General features: G+C 36.2%; 1 protein-coding gene across 1 annotated transcript in view; it reads left to right on the forward strand.

Annotated features, from left to right (window-relative positions):
* Positions 1–7,548: 7,548 nt before the first annotated feature.
* The window catches only part of yes1 (YES proto-oncogene 1, Src family tyrosine kinase), a 36,022-nt gene continuing 16,440 nt past the window's right edge, over positions 7,549–27,130 (forward strand). The window contains exons 1-2 of the mRNA XM_051134443.1: positions 7,549–8,092; positions 24,010–24,300. Coding sequence (XP_050990400.1) covers positions 24,018–24,300 — 283 coding nt within the window. The 5' untranslated portion in view covers positions 7,549–8,092; positions 24,010–24,017. The remainder of the gene's footprint in view (positions 8,093–24,009; positions 24,301–27,130) is intronic.

The raw sequence follows: 27,130 nt of genomic DNA on the forward strand, positions 1-27,130 counted from the left end.
TATCTTTCTTTCTTTAAGAAACACAATCAATACAATACATATTAGTATATTTTAGTCTCATATGCGTCACGGCCTTTCTTTGGTGAACGGAAATTACTGCGTCTGATTTTTTTTTGGAATGATATACTATTCCACTTATAACTATAACTCTCGTTAGTTTTGTGTTATGTCACACTCGCTAAAGCAAAAAGTTGTCAGTCAAACAAAATACGTGATTTTGCGATGACATGAACAAACTGGATCCCTGGTGGATTTACCTGCCTGTCTGTACACAGATGACTAAGTCTGGAGTCGTGCACCGCCGATGGATTTGGTATGAATGAATTCATGATTACGATTAGTGAACTCTGACGTCATATGACGAAACTATAAGTCACCGCTTCGTATGTATACTCACTCATCCTGTACACAGAGCGTGATTTAGTTGAACAATGAATCCGCGCCTTGGTTCCCTATCGCCTCCAGTCCGTTTTGTACCTCAATACTGCCCCCACGTGTTTCATATTTGAAATTACTTATGGGAACGCTTTTCTAAAGTTCATTTTAGAGGTGCACGATCACCTGTAAGCGTCTTGCAGACTTATTATATATATATATTTATGTTAGACTTTAATGTAAATAAAATAAGCTGTAATTAAAGCGTTTTGTCTAAACACTCTATGTAGTGTCATAAACAACAACAGTTACTTGTGTGTCGTTTATGCACATTCTGTAGCGCTCGGGAAGTTACTGTTGCTATAGTTACCAGACAACTTCTGTTCGCAAGATTTTAAGCCTAACTTTTGCTATACTAAAAACGTTTTTGGAAAACGCTATTGAAAGTTGTGGTCACTGAAACTTTGCTTAAATGTAGCTATATGGTATGTATATACTTGCATAATAATATAGAAATAGTAGCCTACTATATGCATAATTGTCATGATTTTACTTCGTTTAGGTTTGTTTGAATTTCCCCATAACTTGCAACATCATGATTCGCGTTTTAGCTTTTCTTTCATTTAGCCACCTGAGTTACGTACAGCATCGTAATATTATTCCTCTAAAAGCCCTGTTCATTCATGAATTTATGTAGCCTATGTATAAATAGTATGTATGTATACCCAGTACAGTATTATTTTAATAACTATTAAAAATAAATGTGCTTTCGGCTCGCATAAACCCCCTACTTGCCGTAAATAGAGACAAACACAAACTACTGTAAATTAAGTCAATGAGGAAGACTGGAAAACGTGCTATTACTGAGAGTGTGTGTGAGTCAAGAGGAGGAATTATTTACAGTAAAGCTATTAAGTTGCTTCCTCTGGGTATCCTGCTGTAGCCAATGAGATTACGGTACATTTGTCAACTTGAGTGCATGTATTGATGTCCCTAATTACAGCGGGAGGAAGTCGTTGTTTCGTCACATATTCGTCTCCTGTGTCACTGCATATTGTGGTACTTTAAGTTTCCAACTGGTGGTTTATGGTTTCCCTTGTGAATGAACATGACCTCTCTATGACGCATATATAAGCACGCATACAGCATACAAGAAACATCACTTAAAGCGGCTTCAAAAATTAAAAAGAATAATTTTTTTATTTTTGGAAATTATTATTTTATATATCCATAAATTCTAAAACTGAAGTATAATTTATTATTAGACTATTATGCCGTGTCTTCAGGAGCCATCGTGCCGTTTTTTAACACAATAGAGTATGGTATGAGTATTAAAATATGTTGGTTACAGTAGTAAATATGCAGTGTGTTGCAGTGTAAGAAAAGAAACACAATATATCCACCTTATTTTTCCCATAAGAGTGGGTGCAGCCATTTGTAATTTTTTTTGTGTCTGGCTTCCGGTCTCATTCACTTCCAGCTATTTTTAGTTGCACAAAAGCTCGTTTCGCTGCTTGATATTGCAAACCGGCGTGTCTTACCATATTATTTTAATGTAGTATCTTAATTATGAACACACTGGTTTGTAGTGCAAACTGTTTTACCGTTTACTGCACTTTGATATTCTTCTCGTTATTTCTTTATGGCGGATTACGAACCGGACTTCTAACACATTACCAGAAAACAGCTTACTTCCGCATTGAAAAATAAGGTTACAGGTTATAATAATATAATAATAAACGCAACAGTTATGCACAGCCTTCACTCGGGTTATTTCTGTATGGAACAGTAAACTGTAGTGCAGTCAACCTCCACTTGATGCCAGTATTTACCAGTGGAGTGATAGTTCGCTTTTAGCAGTAACACTTAAATAGGGCCTACAACTTATTTGTAATAGTTTTTGTCAAACACTTTATTTCAGCTGTTGTATTTACAGTATATTTTAGGGATGTAACAATATCATGTCACAATATATTGTAATACATAAATGCAACAATATATATATTGTGGATAGTACCAATATGTATATTGTTTATAGTTAACCTAAAACTCAGAAGGTCATATATTTGAGCTTCCATCTTTATTACTTATATAAATAAATTAACAATAAAATAATATATAAAAAATAATATAATAAATAATAATAAAATATATAATAATAAAATAAAAATGAAAAATTAAGTATTTAAAAAAGTATTTAAAACGGCCTACAAAAATATTTTAGATGTAGTTAGGAACAGTTTAGGTATATGTGTATAATATAATTATGTCTTTTTAGCTAAGCAGAATCATGAATATTTCTATTTTGGTGTCAGCATTGCCTATGCATGGGGGAGAAGAACCAACTTCAAACCTTTAAGTCTACTCCCGATGTAATACACCAAATTTTGTATTTTTATGACCAGAACTTGGCTTTATTGGCTTTATTCAAACTAGTATTGTGGGAGTATAATACCTTGAGATCAGTAATCTGCATATTTAGCAAATGATGTTATTTCTTGATAAAGTATTAATTTTAAAAACATGCCATTTTAACTCTAGTTTTGGTTTTATTCATACTATTATTGTGTGAGTATAGTATCTTGACTTCAGTACAGTGTATTTAGCAAATTGTGTAACTTCTTGATGAAGTATTAATTTTAAAAACTTGCCATTTTAACTCTAGTTTTGGTTTTATTCATACTATTATTGTGTGAGTATAGTATCTTGACTTCAGTACAGTGTATTTAGCAAATTGTGTAACTTCTTGATGAAGTATTAATTTTAAAAACTTGCCATTTTAACTCTGTTTTTGCTTTATTTAAACTAGTATTGTGGGAGTATAATATCGTGAGTTCAGTATTCTGTATATTTAGCAAATTCTGTTACTTCTTGGTAAAGTAGTAATTTTTAAAACGTGCCATTTTAATGAAGTTCCAAACGTAGGTTCGGGAGGAGCCTAATCATTCAGTCCTGTCAGTCATCATTACGAGCCTATATAAGCAGCTCTCATTGCACTGTCCTAGCATTAGTTCTTCCAGCATCCCTCAACCTCCCCTTCTCCTCCTCTATTTCTGTTATTTTTCCTCTAGGTAATATCGCAATGGGGGGTTGAACTCTGTGCTCAAGCCGAGCCTTGGGTTCGAGCTTCCATTAAGGACAGCAAGACAGCAAGTTTGTTTACCATTGCCCATCAGGACTGGATGGGCAGGCGAACTTGTGAAACTCTGTTTTGGCCTTTATTCGAACTAATATCTTGGGAGCATAGTATCTCGAGATCAGCGTTGTGTATATTTAGCAAATTGTTACTTCTTGGTAAAGTATAAATTTGAAAAAACTTGCCATTTTAACTCTGTTTTGGTTTTATTCAAAGTAGTATTGTGGGAGTATAATATCTTGAGTTCAGTATTCTGTATATTTAGCAAATTATGTTACTTCTTGGTGGATTGGGCCTATAAATAAAAAAAAAAAAAAAAAAAAAACATACATTTTAACTCTGTTTTGGCTTTATTCAAAGTAGAGAGTATATCATATGTTACTTCTTGGTGAAGTAGTAATTTTCAAAACTTGACATTTTAACGCAGTTTTGGGGTAATTCCATGCAAAGGTCACACTTGCCACAAAAAAACAATGTTTACAAAAGGTTCTTTACTATACTGATAGCACAGATTTGGTGGTTCAGATATTCATGTGAGGTCTCTCTTAAAGTTTTTAAAGCATTTTTTTTAATGCATGATTTTCTAAAGGTGCTATTTTCAGGCTTGTCACATCTATAACAGTACATATTCCCCATAAATAGACAAATGAAAAATAAAGTATCAAAATGAAAATAAAGTAACAATTATATGCTCTGTGAAGAGCCATTGCTTCTATATTTGTTGGGTATCATTTTGTTTGGTTTGTTCATTTTAATTCACAGAATTCCTACAAAGTATGTAATCTCAAATACAATGTCCTTTTTTGTCACATCCATAACGCATGATTACTTCCCCATTTTAACATGGAAACTTGTGCATAGACTGATATTTTTCTGATGTTTAGACTCTATCAACAATGGTTTATTAAAATATAAACAGATGGTTCAGTATATTCAGTGTTGGGGGTAACGCATTACAAGTAACGTGAGTTACGTAATAATATTACTTTTATCGAGTAACTGGTAAAGTAACACATTACTTTTGAATTTATAAGAAAATATCTGAGTTACTTTTTCCCCATTTGTTGATTGACAAGTCTCCTGTCAGGAAACTGGGAGTAAACATGATCTTACTGTATTCTAGACTAAATGTGAACACGCATTAATTCATCTCACTTACAAAAAACAGATTCAGTATTCCTCAAAATGAATAAAAACAGTGAAATGCAAATTCAGAATATGACACAACCCTGCAATTAAATATGTTAAATAAAACAAATATCCTTGTATTTAATCCCATTTTATTAACCAGTGTCTTTGCTGCTGACCTTAGATGGTGCAATTTAACCATATTAATAAGCAAAAATTACTTTAGATAAACATTTGTGCTTCATTTTTTTCATAGCTGAACAGTGCATAAATGCATAAATGTACTTTTCTTTCAGCCTGAGGTGAATTCATTTCACTTTTGGTGTGAAAAAGGGCTTTTACATCAGAATTGTTTTATATTAAAAACAAAGAAGCAAACCCTACCCAGATTTAAAAAGTAACGCAAAAGTAACGTAGCGCATTACTTTCCATAAAAAGTAACTAACGTAATTAGTTCCTTTTTCACAGAGTAACGCAATCGCAAATCGTAATGCATTACTTTTAAAAGTAACTTTCCCCAACACCGGTATATTAGTAACACATACAGTGCCCTCCACTAATATTGGCACCCTTCGTAAATATGAGCAAAGGTGTCTGTGAAAATAAATCTGCATTGTTTATCCTTTTAATCTTTCATTCAAAAAATACACAAAATTCTATCCTATCATTGAAGTAAAACATTGGAAAGCAGGAGGAAAATCTCATTATGAAATAAATGTTTTTCCCTAGTTCATGTTGACCACAATTATTGGCACCCAATTATTGCAACGTCCTTTATTCAAAATAACAGCTCTGAGTTTTCTCCTTTAATGCCTGAAGAGTTTGGAGAACACCTGAAAAGAGATCAGAGACCATTCCTTCATACAGAAACTCTTCAGATCCTTCAGTTTCCCAGCTCCATGCTGGTGCTTCTTCTCTTCAGTTCACCTCACGCATTTTCTATAGGGTTCAGGTCACGGAACTGAGACAGCCATGGCAGGAGCTTCATTTTTATGCTCACTGACAAATTTTTGTGTTGATTTTGATGTTTGATTTGGATCATTGTCCTGATGAAAGATCCAACCACAGCTCATTATAGAACTTCTAACAGATGCAGTCAGATTTAGATTTTTTATCTGTTGGTATTTGCTAGAATTCATGATGCCATGTATCTGAACAAGATGTCCAGGACCTCTGGCAGGAAAATAAGCCCACAACATTAAAGATCCAGCAGTATATTTAACCGTGGGCATGGGGTACTTTTTGTACCAAACCCATTTGGTGGGTTTGCTGCCAGAAAGCTCTTTTTTTTAGTTTCATCTGACCACAGAAGCCAGTCCCGTTTAAAGTTCAAGTCGTGTCTGACAACTGAATATGCTGGAGTTTGTTTTTGAATGAGCAAGGAGGGTTTTTCTTAAAACAACATGTGGTGATGTAGGGGATGTTTGAATATTTTTTAAGTCATTTGACCCCAAGACTCAACTGATCTCTGCAATTCTCCAGCTGTGATCCTTGGAGAGTCTTTGGACACTTAAACTCTCCTCCTCACCATGCATTTGGACGATATAGAAACACATCCTTTTCCAGGCAGATTTGTAACATCTTTAGTTGATTGGAATTCTTAATTATTGTCCTAATGATGGAAATGGGAATTTTCAATGCTTTAGCTCTTTTCATACAGCCACTTTCTATTCTGTGAAGCTCAACAATCTTGTTCTGCACATCAGAACTACATTATTTGGTTTTATTCCTTGTGATGGATGATTAAGGGAATTTGGCCTTTGAGCTCCTCCTGTGAAACAGGAAGTCGTGGCTGGACAATATTATACTCTAGTCATTCTAGTGTGCTAAATAAGTGCAAATATTAATAGAAATATACTTCAGAGATATTTTATTCATTATAATTTCTAAGGGTGCCAATAACTGTGCCCATTATGCATTGAAGAAAAACATTTATTTCATAAAGTAAGTTTCACCACACTTTTAATTGTTTTATGTCAATGAAAGGTTAGCATTTTGTGAATTTTTAGTAAATTTTTAGTAAATTTAAGATTAAAAAGATAAACAAATTAGATTTATTTTCATAGCAGTCTTTACTCATATTTACCAAGGGTGCCAATATTAGTGGAGGGCACTATATATTCTGTAAGCATTTATATGTCACATCCATAACGCAAAATGTCACATCCATAATGCTGGAATTGCCTTTTAGCTTTATTCAAACTAATATCATGGGAGTATAGTATCTTAAGTTCATAATAAGTGCATATTTAGCAAATTATGTTACTTCTTGGTGTAGCAGTAATTTTTTTAAAAACTTGCCATTTTAACTCTGTTTTGGCTTTATTCGAACTAGTATCGTACAGTATTTCAAATCAGCATTGTGTGTATTTAGCAAAATGTTACTTTTTGGTGAAGTATAAATTTTAAAAAAGCTTGCCATTTAACTCTTTGGTTTTATTCTAACTAGTATTGTGGGAGTATAGCATCTCAAGATCAGTATTGTGTATATTTAGCAAATTACGCTACTTCTTAGTGAAGTTTTACTTTTAAAAACTTGCCATTTTATCACTGTTTTGGTTTTATTGAAATGAGTGTCACGGGAGTATAGTATCTTGAGTTCAACATTGTGCATATTTAGCAAATTATGTTACTTCTTGGGTGTCACAATTGTTGTGAGGGTTCGTTTTATATTAGGCAAAATATTATCAAGCTTATCTAGATTTGTGCTTCATTTGTTTTAAAACATCACTGGACACTAGTGCAGTGTATCCATGAAATGTGCCCATAGACCCACTACTAAGCTTAAGTGAATGCTAGAAAGCTGCAGTGATTAAGTCCACGGGCAGAGGGCGCCATAAGACTAATCTAAACACCGTAAACCACGAGCCGGCTAGTGTTATTCCTTATGTTGGCATGATACAAAGGTGACCTGCAGTACTATTACGCTTAAAATGTCACCGGCTCATGGTTTGTCCTCTACTTGTCAACTGAGAAACTGTGATTTCTTTCCGTTCACCATTCCCTGCGGCGGCCATATTGTGGGATGCGTTGCTGCAAGTTAAACCAATTCAGAGCGGAGGGAGGGGGAACATCTGCGGGAGTCCATCCACTATTCCTAGAGCTGTCTTTTGTCATGTAGCATAGCCACACAATCTCTACCGGTTCCGGTTTAAAGGTTTTTGTTTGCTAGGATTGGTCACTGTTACTCTTTTCCTTTTACTGCAACACAAGAACAAAACCAAGTAACGTGACTGGATTAATAAAATCTATCACGGATTTTCCCTCTATTGGGCACAGCATTTATTTATCACGTCTCGTGAGGTGTTACATGGCAAAGGAATGGGACAGGCTGTGATTTTCAAGTTGAACCCAACAGTACCACTTTGAGTGCAACACTGAAACATTTACTGAGGACGAAGCGGTCGGAAGGCGTATGTAACCTCAAGAAAAAAAAGAACCGATTCGGCAAAGGTAAGAAAACCGATTCGGTTCCTTTCGTGAAAGTGTAGTCAAATGGCCTAGTCTCCTCTCGCCTTTGATTTTGTGTGAAACGAGTGCGATAGTGCTTGAAAACAACAGTAGGAGCTTAATTCTGTGTTTTCTCCTAACCTGAGCACAAATCTCTGCGGCAGACGCTTTCTTGTCCCATAACTAGTTGTATTTCTCGAAGGAAGTTTCGAAGCCGTCCGACTGCCGTGTTCGCTTCGGCACAGACCGAGAATGAAACGTGGCTCCTCAAACTTCCCACCTGAACTGTAGATTTTCCAGGAAACGCCGCAAACGTCCCGTTCGCAGTCAGTCGGACGTTACCGTGAACGCGAATACCTCAAAACTAGTCTATACTTTAATTCCTGTCTGTTTATGAGAATTTTGTGGACAAATGTCCACAATGCAGGCCTGTAGTTTACATAGACGCCACAGGGAACACGGAACGATTCATACTTTGGACCAGTGTGTGAACAGCTCGCTTTGATGATGTAGTGTAACTTTTATATCTTCATCGGTAAACTGTGTAACTTTCCGCGATTAAGTGTGAATACAGTTGCAGTTTTTAATGACGTTTGAGAGAAACTGCAATCTGAACAATAGACCTCTTCTCCGGTGTGTTGTAGCATTTACACAGTTAACCATCCAGTCCGATTTGTAGCTACTCACAACATCCGGGCATTTCACACCATTTTCGGTTGTTTACATTGAATAATTAATGAAAGGATGTCATAACAAAGTCGAGTTCATGCCTGCGCAAGCGCCTGAATAATCCTCCTCCTGTAATCCTTCTGTGAGCACAACCTCAACCTCTGCTCCACTGTTTGATGCTGACTTGACTCTAAGTGAAGGGAATGATGACATACATCTTCAGCCCTCTGATCTGTTTCCTCTTGATCCTGTTTTCTGTATCCACCTTATTTTTCCCATAAGAGCGGGTGCAGCCATTTGTAATTTTTTTGTGTCTGGCTTCCGGTTTCATCCACTTCCAGCTATTTTTAGCTGCACAAAAAGCTCATTTTGCTGCTTGATATTGCAAACTGGTGTGTCTTACCATATTATTTTAATGTATTATCTTAATTATGAACACACTGGTTTGTAGTGCATACTGTTTTACCGTTTACTGCACTTCGATATTCTTCTCGTTATTTCCCTATGGCGGATTATGAACCAGACGTCTAACACATTACCAAAAAACAGCTTACTTCCGCACTGAAAAATAAGGTGGATACTACACGTTCCTACCACTGAGTCATGCAGGTTATGGCCCTTTTGTGGGTTCTAGGTTTTCTAATTTGTAAATGGCAGGACCCAAATATGATATGATACTAATAATTTCAAGATTGCAAAACCAATTTTGATGTCGCAGCAAAACTTGAAAAACACACTTTTATATTTTAAAAGACAAACAGAGCAAAACAGCCTTCAGGACTGGTAATACTGTATATTATCATAGTTTATTTTGTAATATTTCAAAATGCAATTCTTGTGATGCTGGTGTTAAATTTTCAGCGGGCTTTTCTCTAGTTTTCAGTGTCACATGATCCTTCAGAAATCATTCTAACATGCTGATCATGCTGAGATCGCCAAGAATATGTATGTATTAATTAATGATAGCCCTGAAATTACAGTAACAATTCTGTTCATTTTTTCTTTCTTTCTTTTTTTTTATACACCAAAACCAGGACCTAAAACCAAATCCCTGGTTTAAACAATACACCACAAAGATGATTAGCTTGTTAGTTTCATTAAGTTTCCCACTCTCAGTTCAGGAACTGTCTGCATACACTCCATGTCCTTTTATAACCCTTTATGCATCAAAAAAAGCATAAATCAATGGGAACAGCATGTAATTGCTAACAGATAAGGGTTTTTAGCTTCAAGTCTGTAAACACAGAATAACAGTGTTCAGTGATGTCTTTCTGAAGCCATTTCTGTATTGTTATTAACTAATGGCCTATTCACACCAAGGGCAGTAACTATAAAGATATAGTTCTAAAATCATTCTCAGTATTAAAAAATAGCAGAGTCCACACCACAGCTGTAACAATGAAGAAACTATATTACTGGAATCGCTTTCTGAACGTCCACTGGTGTGGACGCTAATAAAGTAGTTATCCTTGTAGTTATCCTTTTTGGTGTGAATGGGCCTTAATATGCAGTGCAGATGTTATTATGACAGGGCTAAAAGTAGTGTTACATAGACTGTGAACACTTTGGTTGGATCGCTGTCTGTGCCAAAGATGTACCTATGCATATTCATGATTGTGGCGGGGCTAGAAGGGGGTTGACTATGGTGGTTATGGGTCTATACATCCCTCATGTCCATCTTTTTCTGTCCTCCCTCACCCTTTGCTCTAGCCTTTGACAGGCACAGCAGGTGGCTTTTGTGGTATGAATGGACTCGGAAGGAAGTTTGTCCCCCTCCTTGCTTGGCTCTGATTGGCAGCAGCAGCAGCAGAATGCCATGGTGATTAGGCCATTCCGCAGTGCTGTGAGTCTGCCAGAGCAACTACAGTCTTACACTTAATGTTCAGCAGTCAGCTCAGCCAAGCTCTGTATTTACTAACACAGCAGTTTCACTGAAAACCAGAACGTGCTACCTTGATGATAAGGATTAGAGTTCAGAGATAGTTAGAAATCAAGAATGTCAGCAGTGACGTGATATTCAAAGGAGTGTAGGTCCTTTAAATCAGCAATGAGAGAACCAGCTTCCAGGATGTCTGTGAATTTTTTATTTTTTAAAGGTTAGAACAGAAATTCTTTGTGTAATCTTTGTTTAACAGAAAAAAGTGCAGATTTCACTTTTAAATTCATGACAGTTCCTCGCAGAATTGTTGTTGTTGTTGTGAATATGGTGGACATGGAATGCAAAAGAAATGTACAAGATCAGACTTGTATTGGTTATGTAACTTCAGTGCTGGGACAACCTGCTTTGAACAAGCAGATATCTTTCAGGTGGGCGGATCAACCCACGTGTGAGCCTTTCTGCCAGAAATCAGAAGTCACCTCCCCACTTCCTTGTTGGCATGATAAAGGTAATGATAAAGATGACATGTGTCCATTTGTTTGTTCACATGAATATTTATAGCTAGGGATGGTTCACCAAAGAAAAAGGCGTCATTTCCTTATGTAGTTCAAAACCTTCTTTTGAACTAGTGCTGGACGATATGGCTAAAATGTGAAAATCATGATGTATTTCTTAATTTCGGTTGATGCAATATAATTTCGATGTCGACATAATATTTTTAAAAATACCTCAGAAATATGACCAAGAACACCCCACAATAGATGTTTGTACCTACAAACTTCTGACAAATGAATTTTCAAATCTATGAAAATCCTTCTCCTATAAAATTATGTAATATTTTAGAGAAAATGGGACAAATAAATTAATGTTCACCTTTTATTTGTATTTAGCCTTCATACAAACAAGAAATGTGAAATCACTGTCAAATAAACATAAGACTCTAAGACTCACCGTATTAATATATAGTATCTTTAACTTTAAACTGTGACATATAGGCTGGTTATTCTTATAGATTGAAAGAAGTGTGGTTTGGACCCCATTGACTCTCACTGTATAAACATAAACAGGTGAAAAATAAACATTCTTCCAAATATCTACATTTGTGTTCCATAAAAGAACATTTTACAGTTAGTTCACTTCCAGAACCAAAATTTACAGATAATTTACTCACCTCCTTGTCATCCAAGATGTTCCTGTCTTTCTTTCTTCAGTCGTAAAGAAATTTTTTTTTTTGAGGAAAACATTTCAGGAGTTTTCTCCATATAGTGGACTTCTATGGTGCCCGTGAGTTTGAACTTCCCAAATGCAGTTTAAATGCAGCTTCAAAGGGCTCTAAATGATACCAGCCGAGGAGGAAGGGTCTTTTCTAGCAAAACGATCAGTAATTTTCTTTAAAAAAAATTACACTTTATATACTTTTTAACCTCAAATGCTCATCTTGTCTAGCTTTGCGATGCACATGCGTACTCTGTGCGCTCCGGTTCACTTATGTCAAAAAACTCCCATCTCATTTTCTCATTTCTCCTCCAAATTCAAAATTGCCCTATATCGCTGCAGAAGTACCGACCCAGTGTTTACAAAGTCAACGTACAAAGAAGGTCAAACGGCCTTTACAAAAAAAGGTAAAACGGTAATGTAGGACAATTTTGAAGTTGGAGGAGAAAATGAGCCTAACTGCCTTGAACTGGAGTGCACAGAGTACGCATGCGCATCGCAGAGCTAGATAAGACAAGCATTTGTGATTACTAAAAGTGAATACATTTTCTGATCGTTTCGCTATGTAAGACCCTTCTTCCTTGGCTGGGGTTATTTAGAGCCCTTTGAAGCTGCGTTTAAAACTACATTTTGGAAGTTCAAACTCACGGGCACCATAGAAGTCCAAATTATATTGAGAAAAATCCTAAAATGTTTTCCTCAAAAAACATAATTTCTTTACGACTGAAGAAAGAATGACATGAACATCTTGAAAAGCGGGTGAGTAAATTATTTGTAACTTTTTGTTCTGGAACTGAGCTAATCCTTTAAGGATTTGGAACAACATGATATGGGTGTTTCTCAATACTAATGCTTCCGCATTTTCTCACTCCTCCGTCCACCAGCCCTTGACCCAGATATCAAAGTAGTTAGCTATCTTGAAGGACATCTCAATTCTGGAGTTGCACTGTGAGGAAACTTTTGGAGGAGCTATGAGCAAAAGATACTCTATTTATGTTATATGCCCTATCACATCTCTCACAATTTTAATTTGTTTTACTTTTGTTTTACTGTATTTCAACAAGGCATTTTCATCTATTAATATATGTTATTAATTTCTTAAGTAACCAGTCTTCAACAACTAAAGAGTAGATCCCTTGAACGCAGCTGATCATTCTTTGAAGAGATGCTCTTAAGAGGGGTGGAGCTAAGACAAATAAGAAAGGATGGACAGATAAGGAATACGAGTTGTCATTTTTGGATGAAGTATTTTGTATAGTTTATATGGGAAAAGGTATCACCTTCAGTAGTACTCATGCTTCAAGCAATGACTGGGCTTTAATATTGCATTGTTAACACAGTGATCAAGACCTGGGACACGTACCACTGCAGACACTGAAGCAAGCATACATTCAAACAACGCATGGATCTCTGCGGGGCTGTTGATTTTCTGCCCTTAATCCATTTGATCTGACTAGCGCTGGCATGAGGCCCTGTGTTTCATGTCATGTTGCATTCTGTTGCTCTGACTGTTTAATCAGGTCTGTGTGCAAATGTGTCTGACCATCACTAACCATGTCAATGTAAAGCCGCCATGAGCGAGGACCCGTGGCCGTGTCAGCTTGCTCTCTCTACTCATGTATCATTGAAGTAGCGGGGCTGATGTTTCTAACAGAGCGCTTTTTGAGGCTCTCATCAGCGCTGAGGGGATAATTAGACGTCTTCTAATTAGAGAGTTCATATCACTGACTGTTTGATTTGAATGTGGGTCAAATGATTGGTGTGTAATATGATTTACAGAAGATGGAGAGGATGTCATTACATGACGTCACTGATAAGGAGGAAAATTACTTTAGTCCCATAGTCCCAATTTGCTTTTGTATGCAATCTTTTAAACTTTGGAGTCAGTAAATTTATTTATAATACAGGGCTGGCCATATCACTTCACCAAAGGTCCTTATAGTCTTAAACTTTAAAAGAGACAAAACCCACAATGACACTGACAAAGTAAATATAAGACAAAAATTACAACATTTTGGCAGTGGAGGGGTTGGGTGAAATGCGTAAGAAATTACTTCTGTATGCAAAAACCAGACGAATATCTTGAAACACAATATCTGAGCAATGACTTTAGGTGTGGTAACGGTAGTATAAGCAAAATAATTGACTCCTGTCTGTTGAATTATTAGAAAATAATGCACACCCAAGGTGTAGCAGCCACTCCAGTTTGCATCATGACTGCATCACCACCTCGGGTGTGCATTGTTTTCTAATGTTTCTATGACCCATCATCAATTATTCCTTACTTATTTTTGTTATATGTGACCCTGGAGCACAAAACCAGTCTTAAGTCACTGGGGTATATTTGTAGCAATAGCCAAAAATACATTGTGTGGGTCAAAATTATTAATTTTTCTTTTATGCCAAAAATCATTAGGAAATTATATAGAGATCATGTTCCATGAAGATATTTTGTAAAATTCCTACTGTAAATATATCAAAACTTAATTTTGCATTTGTAATATGCATTATTAAGAACTTCATTTGGACAACTTTAAAGGTGATTTTCTCAGTATTTTTAATTTTTTTGCACCCTCAGATTCCAGATATTCAAATAGTTGTATCTTGGTCAAATATTGCCCTATCACAACAATCCATACATCAATCGAAAGCTTGTTTATCCAGCGTTCAAGTGATGTATACATCTCAATTTCGAAAAATTGACCCTTATGACTGGTTTTATGGTCCTGGGTCACATATGTATCTGATGCTCATCAAGATTGCGTTTAATATTGTAAAATATTATTACAAGTTAAAAGAACTGTTTTCTGTTTTAATTTATTTTAAAACTTGTGATAGCAAAGCTGAATTTTCAGCATTACTCCAGTTTTCAGTGTCCCAATAATTGATTTAATTTATTAGAATTGCTGAACATTGAAAAAACTATGGAAGCCTGTTTCCGCAACTGAATATAAAAGGTAATTGCAGCTTTTTATCTTACTATTCTGACTTTTTTTTTTTTCTCACAATTTCGAGTTTATATCTCGCAGCTTATCTTTTTTTTCTCAGCACTGTGAGATATAAATGCATGATTGTGAGTTATAAGGTCACATTTGTGGGATATAAACTCAAATTTGCGAGAAATAAGATATAAACTCGCAATTCTGACTTTTTTTCTCGCAATTGCGACTTTGTATCTCGCAGTTCTGACTTTCTTTTTTTTTTTTTCAGAATTGTGAGATATAAACTCGCAATTGCAAGTTATAAAGTCCAGTTCTGAGGAAGAAAAAAAGACTGTTCACAGAATTGCGAGTTTATATCAGAAAATTCTGACTTTGCTTCTCAGAATTGCGAGTTTATATATCGGAATACTGACTTTATAACTTGCAATTGCAAGTTTATATCATGCAATTGCAACTTTATTTCTCAGAATTGTGAGTTTATATCACGCAATTCTGAGAAAAAAGGCAGAATTGTGCGATAAGTTGCCATGACCTTTTTTAACATTTTTTTTTATTCAGTGGCGGAAACGGGATTTATTTCAAATAGAAAACTTTTGTAGCATTATAAATGTCTTTACTGCTACTTTTAATTAATTTAATGCATCCTTGCTAAATAAAAGTATTAATAATTATTGATAGAAAACGTATTACTGGCCTCAAACTTTAAAACGCACCTCTCTTGTTTTAGTTTATATTGTTTTGTTTTTTTTTGGTGGTTTTTTATTTTACTTTTTAAGACAAAATTCTTCAAATATTGTAAACCTTGTGTTGCTGACATGGTATTAAATCATAAACAAATAACCCCTGACAGGCCCAGATGCTGGGTGACTGAAAGCTTCAGGAACCATGTGTAATCCAACCTAACTGAATTTGATTCAGTTTGATTTCAATTCCCGTTAGCCTAGTAGAGTTCATTATGTTCTGTCGTAGTTTATCGATCAGATCGCTTAGTCACATGTTTCCGAAGCTATTTATATTGTAGTATGAATGAGGGTCATTTGATATTCCTTTAATATATCTTGGCCACTTGTTCGGTTGTTCAGCTGTTCAGTTCTTAGAGCTCAAGTGGCCAACCTGCTAACCGGTTTGGGTTGATTTACACCGCCTAACAGATGTGTGACCCATAACAACTGGGCATGGCCAATTAGATTTATGACCCTTTGCCTGACCTCATTGACTGACTTAAAAGGTCTTTGTAATGGATAACCATAAAGGATAAACCCTGAAGCGCTCCTGCTTTTCAGTGGCACAGACAGCAAAGCATTATAAAAAGTGATCTCATTGTGGTTCAACCTATCAGAGGTGAAGAGAGCCTTATGTGGGTTGTTAGAATAAACAAAACATTACTTTAATTCTCTCTCTCTCTCTCTCTCTCTCTCCCTCTCAACTTCACTGAACATTTCACAAAACATTTACTGTTATTGTGAATCTTACATTTAAATTGGGAATCTTTTAAACACACATTTCACACACCCAAGTGTCCCTCAATAAACCCTTGTTAGCGCTTTGTGTTGTGCACATCTTGAAGGATCAGATCTGGATTTGAGTGTGGATTTGAGAACTGTAGGGCAGCTAAGTAGACATGCTTGACCATGGGTCTTTGTCGTGTTTCTGATATCTTACAAGACACAGGAAATCTTTTCACCTTGTGCTGCCGTCGTTCTTTTCTAAGTTATTTTGCGATGGCCACATGCATCAGTGACCTTGGTGTGATCCGAGTCTTTGTCGCCATTAGGGGCCAAGCTGTTCTCGAGTCTAGAAGATTAGACAGTGCAACTAGAAGGATTAAATACCTTCAGGACTCAGATCAGGGGATTTGAAACGAGGAACCCCACACACCCTCACACTGGGGCCAAGTCTTTTGCGCTGCGGTTTGCCTAAACAGAGCACTAAATGACCCTTAAAGCTCATAATAAACCTAAGCTTGCATCCTGCGCTAGTGTTGCGGACAGAGAACACAGAGGAAGTGAGTGAAGGTCAATGAGAAGATAAAGCCATGTTTATGTTTGGTATTACAATGCATTTTGGTCAATCGGATCACAAGACGAGGCAGATGCATTCATGTCTTGTCCACTTTCGTAACATATTCTGACCTGTAAAAACAAGCTATGTGTGTGAAAATGTACATGGATGTACAGTACAGAGTTCACCTGAATAGGACCCATTGTCACTGATGTGTACACACTGTTAATGCTCTTTCAATCCTCTATAGGCACAGACCTCCCATTGTTTGCCAGTAATCCTCACATCTGCAAACTACTTTCTGTCTCGGCCTTTTCTCTTCCAATCCTCTGTCTTTCAGCCCTTTGCTGACATACGCTCTCTTGTCAATCTCTCTGTCACTCATGCTACTTTTCAAATAAAGAGCTTTCTTAACAGCAGATCCACCCTACCCCAGACAAGTACTTGTGGTGGTGATCTGTGCTCTTTACTATATTATAATCTCTTGAAGTACACAAGGGGAAAGGTGAGCCATAGACTAGATTTGGGTTGGGTATCTTATATCACAGTATGAGTCATTTTATTTCACAGTGACGATATATCTCAACATATAGTTACTTTTGCTTTAAGGGGAGACACTGCAGGGAAAAACAATGATTTTTCATGCACCTGTCAGATTTGATATTTGGGGCTTTTTGGTTTTTCATAAATGGGTTTTTCAGACTAGTGGAAAGAAAACATCCAAAAGACACTGTTAAGTGTTTCTTTTATAGCACTTTATCTATTTGTGTAAATAGATTTCAGTTATTTACAATACATATATTTAAAGGGGTCATCGGATGCTAAGTTCACTTTTTCATGTTGTTTGAACATTTCGTGTTGTTTGAACATCCGTCTATGTTCGCACAAATCATTCATGATCCAGCTTCACTTACAGCAGAAGTGTGTATAAGCGTTTTTTTTATGAATCTTTGTGATCGCCTTTCCTTATAACGTGGTAGTTAGGAAGTTTAGTGGCTAAAAAAAAACAAGATCGTCTTTCCACAGAGAGAAGAGAGGGGCGGGGTGAGCAGAGCTCATTTGCATTTAAAGGAACAACCCCTTAGAATGAGATGATTTTTGCAGAGCTGATTTTGGCGAGGTAAAAAGGGTGTTGTTTTACAAAACCGTTGAGAATTTTTAATCAAAGTATATTAGAGACTTTTCATTAAAACCCTAAAGAACCATATCAACTTGGGGAAAACGGGCATCTGATGACCCCTTTAAAGGCTGTTTTCTCAAAATGAGTTTTTCTCTTACACTGAGCCATACATCTCCACTTCAGTAGGACTTTCACACACCAAACTTTACATTTTTATTCCTGTCTATATCCTAAAGGTTTTTATCCCAATTTTTAACTTCCAAAATGCAGTTTAAATGTGGCCTCAAACGATCCCAAATGCGGTTGTAAACGATCCCAGCCAAGGAAGAAGGGTCTTACCTAGCGAAACGATCAGTTATTTACATTAAAAAAAAAATACAGTTTAAATACTTTTTATTCTCAATTGCTTATCTTGCCTTGCAGTCCTTGAACTGTGTATTCTGGCTCAAGACAGTTAGGGTATGTGGAAAACCTCAGACTGTATCTTCTCCCTCAACTTCAAAAATCATTTAAAAATCATCCTACATCACTGCAGAAGTACCGGCCCAGTCTTTGCAAAGTGAACATGCAAAAAAAAAAAAAAACACCCTCAACAAAAAAGTTAAAACCGCCATATAAGATGATTTTGAAGTTGAGGGTGAACATGAGTTTTTCGACATACCCTAACTGTCATGAACCAGAACAAAAACAGTCCAGGCAGAGTAAGACAAGACAAGTGTTTGGAATTAAAAAGTATATAAATTGTATTATTTTTCTTAAAATAACCGGTTGTTACGCTAGATAAGACCCTTCTTTCTCGGCTGGGATCGTTTACAGTCACATTTGGGATCGTTTGAAGCTGCATTTAAACTGCATTTTGGAAGTTCAAAATTGGGGCACCATATCAGTCCATTATTGGAGAAGAATGCAGAAATATTTTCTTAAAATATAATTTCTTTACGACTGAAGAAAGACAGACATGAACATCATGGATGACAAGGGGGTGAGTAAATTATTTGTAAATTGTTCTGGAAGTGGAGTTCTCCTTTAAACCTAATATTTTAGAAAACTTGTAATACAAAAAATCAATTTTTTTTTTTTTTACCGTATTTACCTGCAGTGTCTCACTTTAAATAAGGTATTTTTGATAAATGATAAATAGGTTTTCTCATTTTTTGATACCATAGAAACTTCATAATTTATAATCACTTCATAATCAAGTGTCAATATCATAAAAACAAATGCTAGCCTAAAAAAAACACATACAAGCTCACTGAAGACAAGTAAAAAGTCAGTGGTTAAATATTAAAAAACTAATTACAAGCAACAGGACAAAAAACTGCAATAGAACAAATAAATAAGTAATGCAACATAAGTAATCAAATGTGTAAAAACACTGCATATTTTTCACTGTGTAAATTAAATATATATTTCTTCTTATTAAAGTTACAAAAGTGATTTAGTCAAGAGCAGTGAGAGATTATTATTATTTTTTTTCTTTTTTGTTTTTTGATGAACATGAATAACAGGCATCAGGAATATTAGTCTGTTGTCACTTTAAGAGCTGCCCGGATCCAATATACTGTTACACGTGTTTTCTTTCTCAGCTGGTTGCTTTCACTTAAGATATAAATTGCTGCGTTTACAAGGATACTTGCAAAAACGGGACACACACAAGTGTGTGTATTTAACCATTCAAAACTATAAAACAGTAAAAATAACTTAATACTCCCGTGCTTTGTGAACACCGCCTTGTTCTTATGTGTTGCTGATTGCGTTTCAAGTTTAAAATCACTTGTTTTTAAACCACAATGCTTAAAAAATGCGTGCAAACGATACGTTTTCATAACCACATAGCACAGCAACATCACATGAGCCTGTAATCTTGATAGAGATAATAGTTAAAAAAATAATGCACTCTAAACCTATATAAAAGTGCAGTCATGAAAAGGAAAAATACTGTGACATGAAGTTTGCATAATGCGGATTTTTGGTCATACCTCCCAGCACTGCTATGTTTTAAAAAAGCAGTGATGCCAGTGTTTCTGCAGTATTGGTAGTACAAAGGGCTGTCGATGGAAAATCTTATGTAATTGTAAGCTGGTGGGATAAAATTTGGATATATGTCAAAATATCAGATCTTTGTATTAGGCTTTTTTCATATAGGAGTGGTAACGAAGATGAGGTCGGGAATTGAAATTTTGCTGGTATTGGCTACTGAAGTTTTGATCTCATGACAACCCCGCTCTCAGCTACTCCATCAGTTCTGTGTGCTTGTCACACACTGTGCACTAAGCAGCTTTCTCACAAAGCTTAGATTGTGCTCAGAGGCCACATGCTTGGTTCTCCATTTTTAGTCTGAATCCAACAACATTGTTATTTTACACTGTGTCCACATCAAGAGCAAATGGCACGGAGTGATACTACAAAACTAAATTGCTCCCGTCACGCTCAACAAATCTGAGTCCACTGCAGGCGTGTGACGTCACTATGTTTATAATGGGAGCAGTGTAGTTTTACTGGCATCATGTAGCTTGCTCTCAGTGTAGATTGGATGCAAACGATTCTTAGGCTTAAAGATAGCAGAGGTCAAGGTTGAATTGATCGAAGCTCCTTTGTCAGGAGAACAAATAAATGTTCTCCTCATTGAAAGGATGCCGCAGTCCCCTCAGGCCTGGTCTTTGAAATTACATTATGGGTATTAGAAGCAGATGATGTAGTGCTGAGCCTTATATGACTTCATCAGAGGTCAGATCTTTCTCTAGTTACTTCCCGTCCACCGCTTCTCAGAGCTGGGATTGATTAAAGCCCATACTGGCATGTTTACAAGCACCCGTCATTGGCTTATCCTGTCCTGAGGAGGTGACACCTTTCTAGCCGTTTCCTCACAGGGTCAAGGGGGCGGATACAGCTCACGTGTCAGGACACGTTTGGCCCACTTCAAGCTAAACACTCAAGCTCAACCACTCTAACGTGCTTCGTTTTGCTTGAATTGTTTTCCCATAGTAGTTTGGTTGAAGTATTTTTGCCATATGGATTTTTAAAATGTTTTTGATTAAGTGTTATAAGCAAAAATTAACGGGGGCCTGAGGCAAAAATGGCACCACAATGAACAAAAATTCCCCACAAATTCAAGTTGATCTTGCACAAATTAAATTATTATGGCTGTCGTGATTAAGATGAAATATGAAAATGAATGAAAAGTGTAAATTTGTGGAATTACATTTAGGGCTTGTATGTTAATATAAATTATATGTAAATATAAATATAGACACACAAATATCTTTAAAATATATGCATGTACAGTTAAAGTCAAAAGTTTACATACACCTTGCAGAATCTGCAAAATGTTAATTATTTTACCAAAATAAGAAGGATCATACAAAACGCATGTTATTTTTTTATTTAGTACTGACCTGAATAAGATATAACATTAAAGGTGTTTACATATAGTCCACAAGAAAAAAATAATACTTGACTTTATAAAATGACCCTGTTCAAAAGTTTACATACACTTGATTCTTAATATTGTGTTGTTACCTGATTGATCCACAGCTGTTTTTTTTTGTTTGTTTGTTTTGTGATGGTTGTTCATGAGTCCCTTGTTTGTCCTGAACAGTTAAACTGCCTGCTGTTCTGCAGAAAAATCCTTCAGATCCCACAAATTCTTTTCAGCATTTTTGTGTATTTGAACCCTTTCCAACAATGACTGTATGATTTTAGAGCCCCATTTTCACAATGAGGACAACTGAGTGACTCATTTGCAACTATTACAAGTTCAAATGCTTACTGATTCTTCAGAAGGAAAAGCGATGCATTAACAAGCACGTATACCTTTGATCAACAGCCTCATAGCTCCCAGTAGAGCCTTTTTCAAAGTAGTCATTCAAAATTAAAAATTCCCCTATGGAGGAAATGAATGTGATTTTTACATTCAAACCCGATTGTTGCACTTTATATCTTGTTGTCTGTCATCGTCTGTTTCTCCCAGCTATCTGTGTTCCTTGTGCGGTGGCCCTGCTGTGTCTTGTAACTGTCCTCTCAGGGCCACCTGTTCCTTCAAGGCCACACTCGCATTCCTCATTGCCCTGCACATGTGTGCCTGCGTCGTGCCGAGTGCAGCCCAGACAAAGAGGCCTGGCAGAAACACAAGCAGGGACGGGGCGTCTGGAGATTATACTGTCATCTCTCTCGAGCTCTGCCTGTGAGGGTAAAGCCCTCCTATCACATTGACCACACGGAGCAGTCAACACGTCCTGACACTTCTGTGTGGGCAGTTAGGGATGTGGATCGGTGTCCCAGCGCTGCTCACAAGACGCCCGTGTGATTAACTCTGACATGTGCATTGCTGTGGAATGACGGCAAATCTGTTGAAACCACTTTTGATTTGGCTAGTAACAGGAAGCAGATGCTTGTGCCGAGGTCTGATTTGAGGTTTCCTCCATTGTAAAAACACATTCCTTGTTTTACATTTTTATGCCCATTTTTGTGTAATGTTAATTAAAATGTGAAGAACAAGCAAACAACTGTGAGATTTTGCAGCTGCCGCCTTAAAAGTTGTCCAAGCTTTTTATTGCTCATACTTGGGGTTATGGTATGGTATGGTATATGATAGTATGACTTTACCCTGCTGTATGCAAAAAAAAAGAAGAAGAATATAAGAATATATTGAAGAATATAAAATGTAGAGAGGTTGATTACAACAGAAATATTTCAGAGTCGGGCATTTTACTGTTTATTTTAAATGCACACAGCTGTTCGGGGCAGTTAGTGTTTTATTTTTTTTGTCTGAATGAGTCTGTGAAGACTAAAGTTATGGAGACCCACTAGCTTTCATGATTAGCCTGTAAACAAAATAGACGTAATAGTGTGAGTCGTGACTTAATGTCATTTACAGATAAAGATATAAATGTGAAAGCAAGTTACACTACCAGTCAAAAGTTTTTGAACAGTAAGATTTGTAAGAGCCTCTTTTGCTCACCAAGACTGCATTTTTTTATTCAAAGTACAGCTAAAAAATTTAAACATTTTTATTAATTAAAAAAGCTATTTTTCTATTTTATATTTTAAAGCTAATAGAAAGTTCAGAAGAACAGTATTTATCTAAAATATAAATATTTTGAAACATTATAAATGTTTTTTTACTATCAATTTTGATCAATTTAAAGCATCCTTGCTAAATAAAAGTATTAATTTCTATAAATTAATTGAAAAAATTATACTGACTCCAAGTTTTTTTATGGTATAGTGTATAATGTTACAAAAGCTTTTAATTTCAGATAAATGCTGATCTTTGGATCTTTCTATTCATCAAAGAATCCTGAAAAAAATGTACTTGACCATTTTAAATACTGACAATAATAATAATAATAATAATAATAATAATAATAAATGTTTCTTGAAGAGCAAATTAGCATATTAGAATGATTTTCAAAGGATCATGTGACACTGAAGACTGGAGTAATGATGCTGAAAATTTTGACTTGATTACAGGAATTACATTTAAACAAAAGTTACTTTAAATATAAAAAATATTTGAAAATGTTACTGTTTTTGCTGTACTGTGCATCAAATAAATGCAGGCTTGGTGAGCAGAAGAGACTTTAAAAAAACATAAAAAACATCTTACTGTTCAAAAACTTTTGACTGATAGTGTATGTGCAGAGGAAAGCTCCTCTGCTATATGCTGAATGGTTTTTGTCTTCACTACTGTAAAGTGACGTGAACTGTAAATGTTTTCCATGCATGCACAACACGCAGATGCGCACTAGTTAAATTAGTTGTTAATTTATCGAATTAGTAGTTGCAGCTCTATTTCAAATAAATGGCATTCCTTTGTACTTCCTATTTATTATAGAATCTTTAAAGTATCACAGTTTAACAAAGAATGTAAATAGTAATTCCTTCCAGCACTTGATAATATTATGAAATGTTTCTTGATGATGTTAACAATGTGGAAATGCGTCATCACTGTCCATTGTGTGCACTGACTGATAAGTTTTACGTCATTTAGATTGTAGCAATAAACATTTGCAATGGCTATGACAAATTAAGATTGCATTCCTTTTGCAAAAACGCCATGAGAGTTGGTAAATATTAACTCATCTCTCCACAGGCTTGACTATGGGCTGTGTCAAGAGTAAAGAGGACAAGGGTCCTACACAGAAGTACCGACCAGATCCCAACAATCCCACCCCCGGATCACACATGGGTCTCTACGGACCAGATCCCACTCAGATGGGCCAGTCACCTGCCCTGAAGGGCCCCACCAACAACTACAACAGCCGCACAACTGGGCTCACTCCATTTGGTGGCTCCTCCTCTGTCATCACACCCTTCGGTGGAGCCGCCTCCTCTTCCTTCTCCACTGTTGCTGTGAGCAACCCCTTCCCTGGTGCCGTCACAGGTGAGTGGGCGAGCGATAAGAGTTCTGCCTTACCTCTGTGAAGTAGCTTTGTCTAAGGAAACAAAAATTCCTAAGAAACCATATCAGATATCTGATACCAGATCTGGCCTCATGGATCTTGACATTTCTCCATTCCATTCCTAGAGCTCTAAACAAAATATGTGAAAGTTAAAGGATTAGTTCACTTCCAAAATGAAAATTTCTTTACTCACACCCATGTCCTCCAAGATGTTCAGGTCTTTCTTTCTTTAGTTGAAAAGGAGAACATTCCAGAATTTTTCTCCGTACATTGGACTTCAATGGGAGCCAACGTTCAACGGTTGAACATCCAAATTGCAGTTTCAGTGCAGCTTCAAAGGGCTCTACACGATCCCAGCCAAGGAAAAGGGGTCTTATCTGATATTTATCCCCTCACAGCCCTATTTTTGTTCATGTCAAATTAAATATGGCATCTATAGTTCAGGGTCATCATGAGGATAAAGGTTGTGTTGCTGTTTTGTTTGCGTATGCAAGCACTTTTATGGAAAGATAGAGTTGTGGGAAGCCAGATGTTATGTAAATGAGAACACTAAAACAGTATATCCAGTATGTTTCATTAAATCAGAATTACAAACTGCAGTTGTAGTAGGCCTAAATATATGCGAGGGGAACTAATGTGATTTATTCCTTTTTGTTCAGTGGTAGTTTCTCTGTTCTGCTTCAGGCAGTGCTGTGAAGAGATCTCTTGATACCAAGTCTGTCTCTTCCTAACTCCAAGAGTCTGGGTATAAATGCGATATGTGTCTACAGCAGAAAAGGCAAATAATTAGATCTTTGTGTGTACTCTGTGAACGGCACAGTTTTTATTCAGGCGGGTTATAAATAGTGTAATTATCACATCATGTCTTGTCACAGGGCAAGTGCCGTTGACGAATCTGCTTTTCAGGCAACATTTGATCTGATAGCTTATGCGTAAATGCTAAATCCAGAGTGGTCTGATGGAAATTGTCTCTAGGGAAAATCTGGAGTGTTTTTTAAGGTCTTGTCAATGTCAGTAAGCGGGCTGAAGACAGGTACTTGGTGTACCTAGCACACCTACATAAAAGCTATTCTTTCTGGCATTTTTGAAGTCATGTTTACATAACAGTGTTATAATCCATCAGTGTCAAATGTCAATAGTAAAAATGCAACCAGTTTTTCTACAGTACATGTAAAATCAAGTATTCTGAGCTCAGTACCTCAAACCTGGCAGTTAAAGGGATAGTTCACTCAAAAATGAAAATTAGCCTGTGATTTACTCACCCTCAAGCCAACCTAGGTGTTTATGTCTGTTTATTCAAATGAATACAATCAGAGTTATAATAAAAAAATGTCCTGACGCTTCAAAGCTTTATAATGGCAGTGAATGGGGTTTAAGATAAAGTTGGATGGATGAAGTCAAATAAAAGTGCATAAATCCATCATAAAAAGTACTCCACATGGCTTAATTAAGGCCTTCTGAAGTTAATTGATGCGTATATATTGATGTGTTATATTATATATCTAAAACTTTATAGATTGTACTCTCTAGCTACTGCTAATCGTCAGGTGCATTCATGAGAAAACGGCGATACAGCGGATGCTGTAGGACGTCACTTTTGCACTTTTATTGGACTTCATCCATCCAACTTTCTCTTACACCCCATTCACTGCCATTCTAAAGCTTAGAAGAGCACCTTGGATAGCTTGAGGGTGACTAAGTAATGGGGTAATTATCATTTTTAGATGAACTATCCCTTTAACCAGTGTGTGAGTGTTGACTACTTGGTTAAGATACCTGTCTTAGCAGTATATGAATATAATGTGTCAAAATATCAGATCTAGTCTTTTTACATACAACCTAGTTTATTATGGCTCTCATTTTATCTATTAACTTGATATTGATCAAAAAGTTTGACAAAATGAATGAGAAAGCTGCTTGTTCCTGTTATTTCTTTGGTCTTTATTACTGGCTGTTGACCTTATTAGTTTGCATAATGTAATAATGTTTACTTAATTGAGAAATACCTGAATGCCCTGTTCAAAAGTTTACATACACTTGATTCCTAATACTGTGTTGGTTCCTGAATTATCCACAGCTGTGTTTTGTTTTGTGATAGTTGTTCATAAATCATGAGCCCATTGTTTGTCCTGAACAGTTAAACTGCTCACAGTTAAAGTCCTTGGTTCAGGTCCAGAGTCTTTGGTTTGTCATTTTTATGTATTTAAATCCTTTCCAACAGTGACTGTATGATTTTGAGATCCATCTTTTCACACTGAGGACAACTGAGGGACTCGTATGCAACTATGACGGAAGGTTAAAACGCTCACTGATGCTCCAGAAGGAAAAACGATGCATTAAATAAACTTTTGAACAAATTTTTGTGTGCATTTTTCTTATTTTGCCTAAATATTATATATTTTTTTTTTCATTTAGTACTGCCCTTCAGAAGCTACAGAAGGTACTTACATGTTCCCCAGAAGACAAAATAAGTTACCCTGTAATTTACCCTGATCTTCAAATTCAAAAAGTTTTCACGCATCATTTTTCCTTCTGGAGCATCAGTGAGCGTTTGATCCTTCTGTAATAGTTGCATATGAGTCCCTCAGTTGTCCTCAGTGTGAAAAGATGGTTCTTAAAATCATACAGTCATTGTTGGAAAGGGTTCAAATACACAAAAATGTGGAAAACACAAAACACAAAAAAAGACCTGAAGGACTTTTCTGAAGAACAGCGAGCAGTTTAACTGTTCAGGACAAACAAGGGACTCAAGAATAACTATCACTAAACAAACAACAGCGGTGGATCGTTCAGGTAACAACGCAGCATTAA

The sequence above is a fragment of the Labeo rohita genome, chromosome 2 (assembly GCF_022985175.1).
Source record: "Labeo rohita strain BAU-BD-2019 chromosome 2, IGBB_LRoh.1.0, whole genome shotgun sequence".
Lineage (NCBI taxonomy): Eukaryota > Metazoa > Chordata > Actinopteri > Cypriniformes > Cyprinidae > Labeo > Labeo rohita.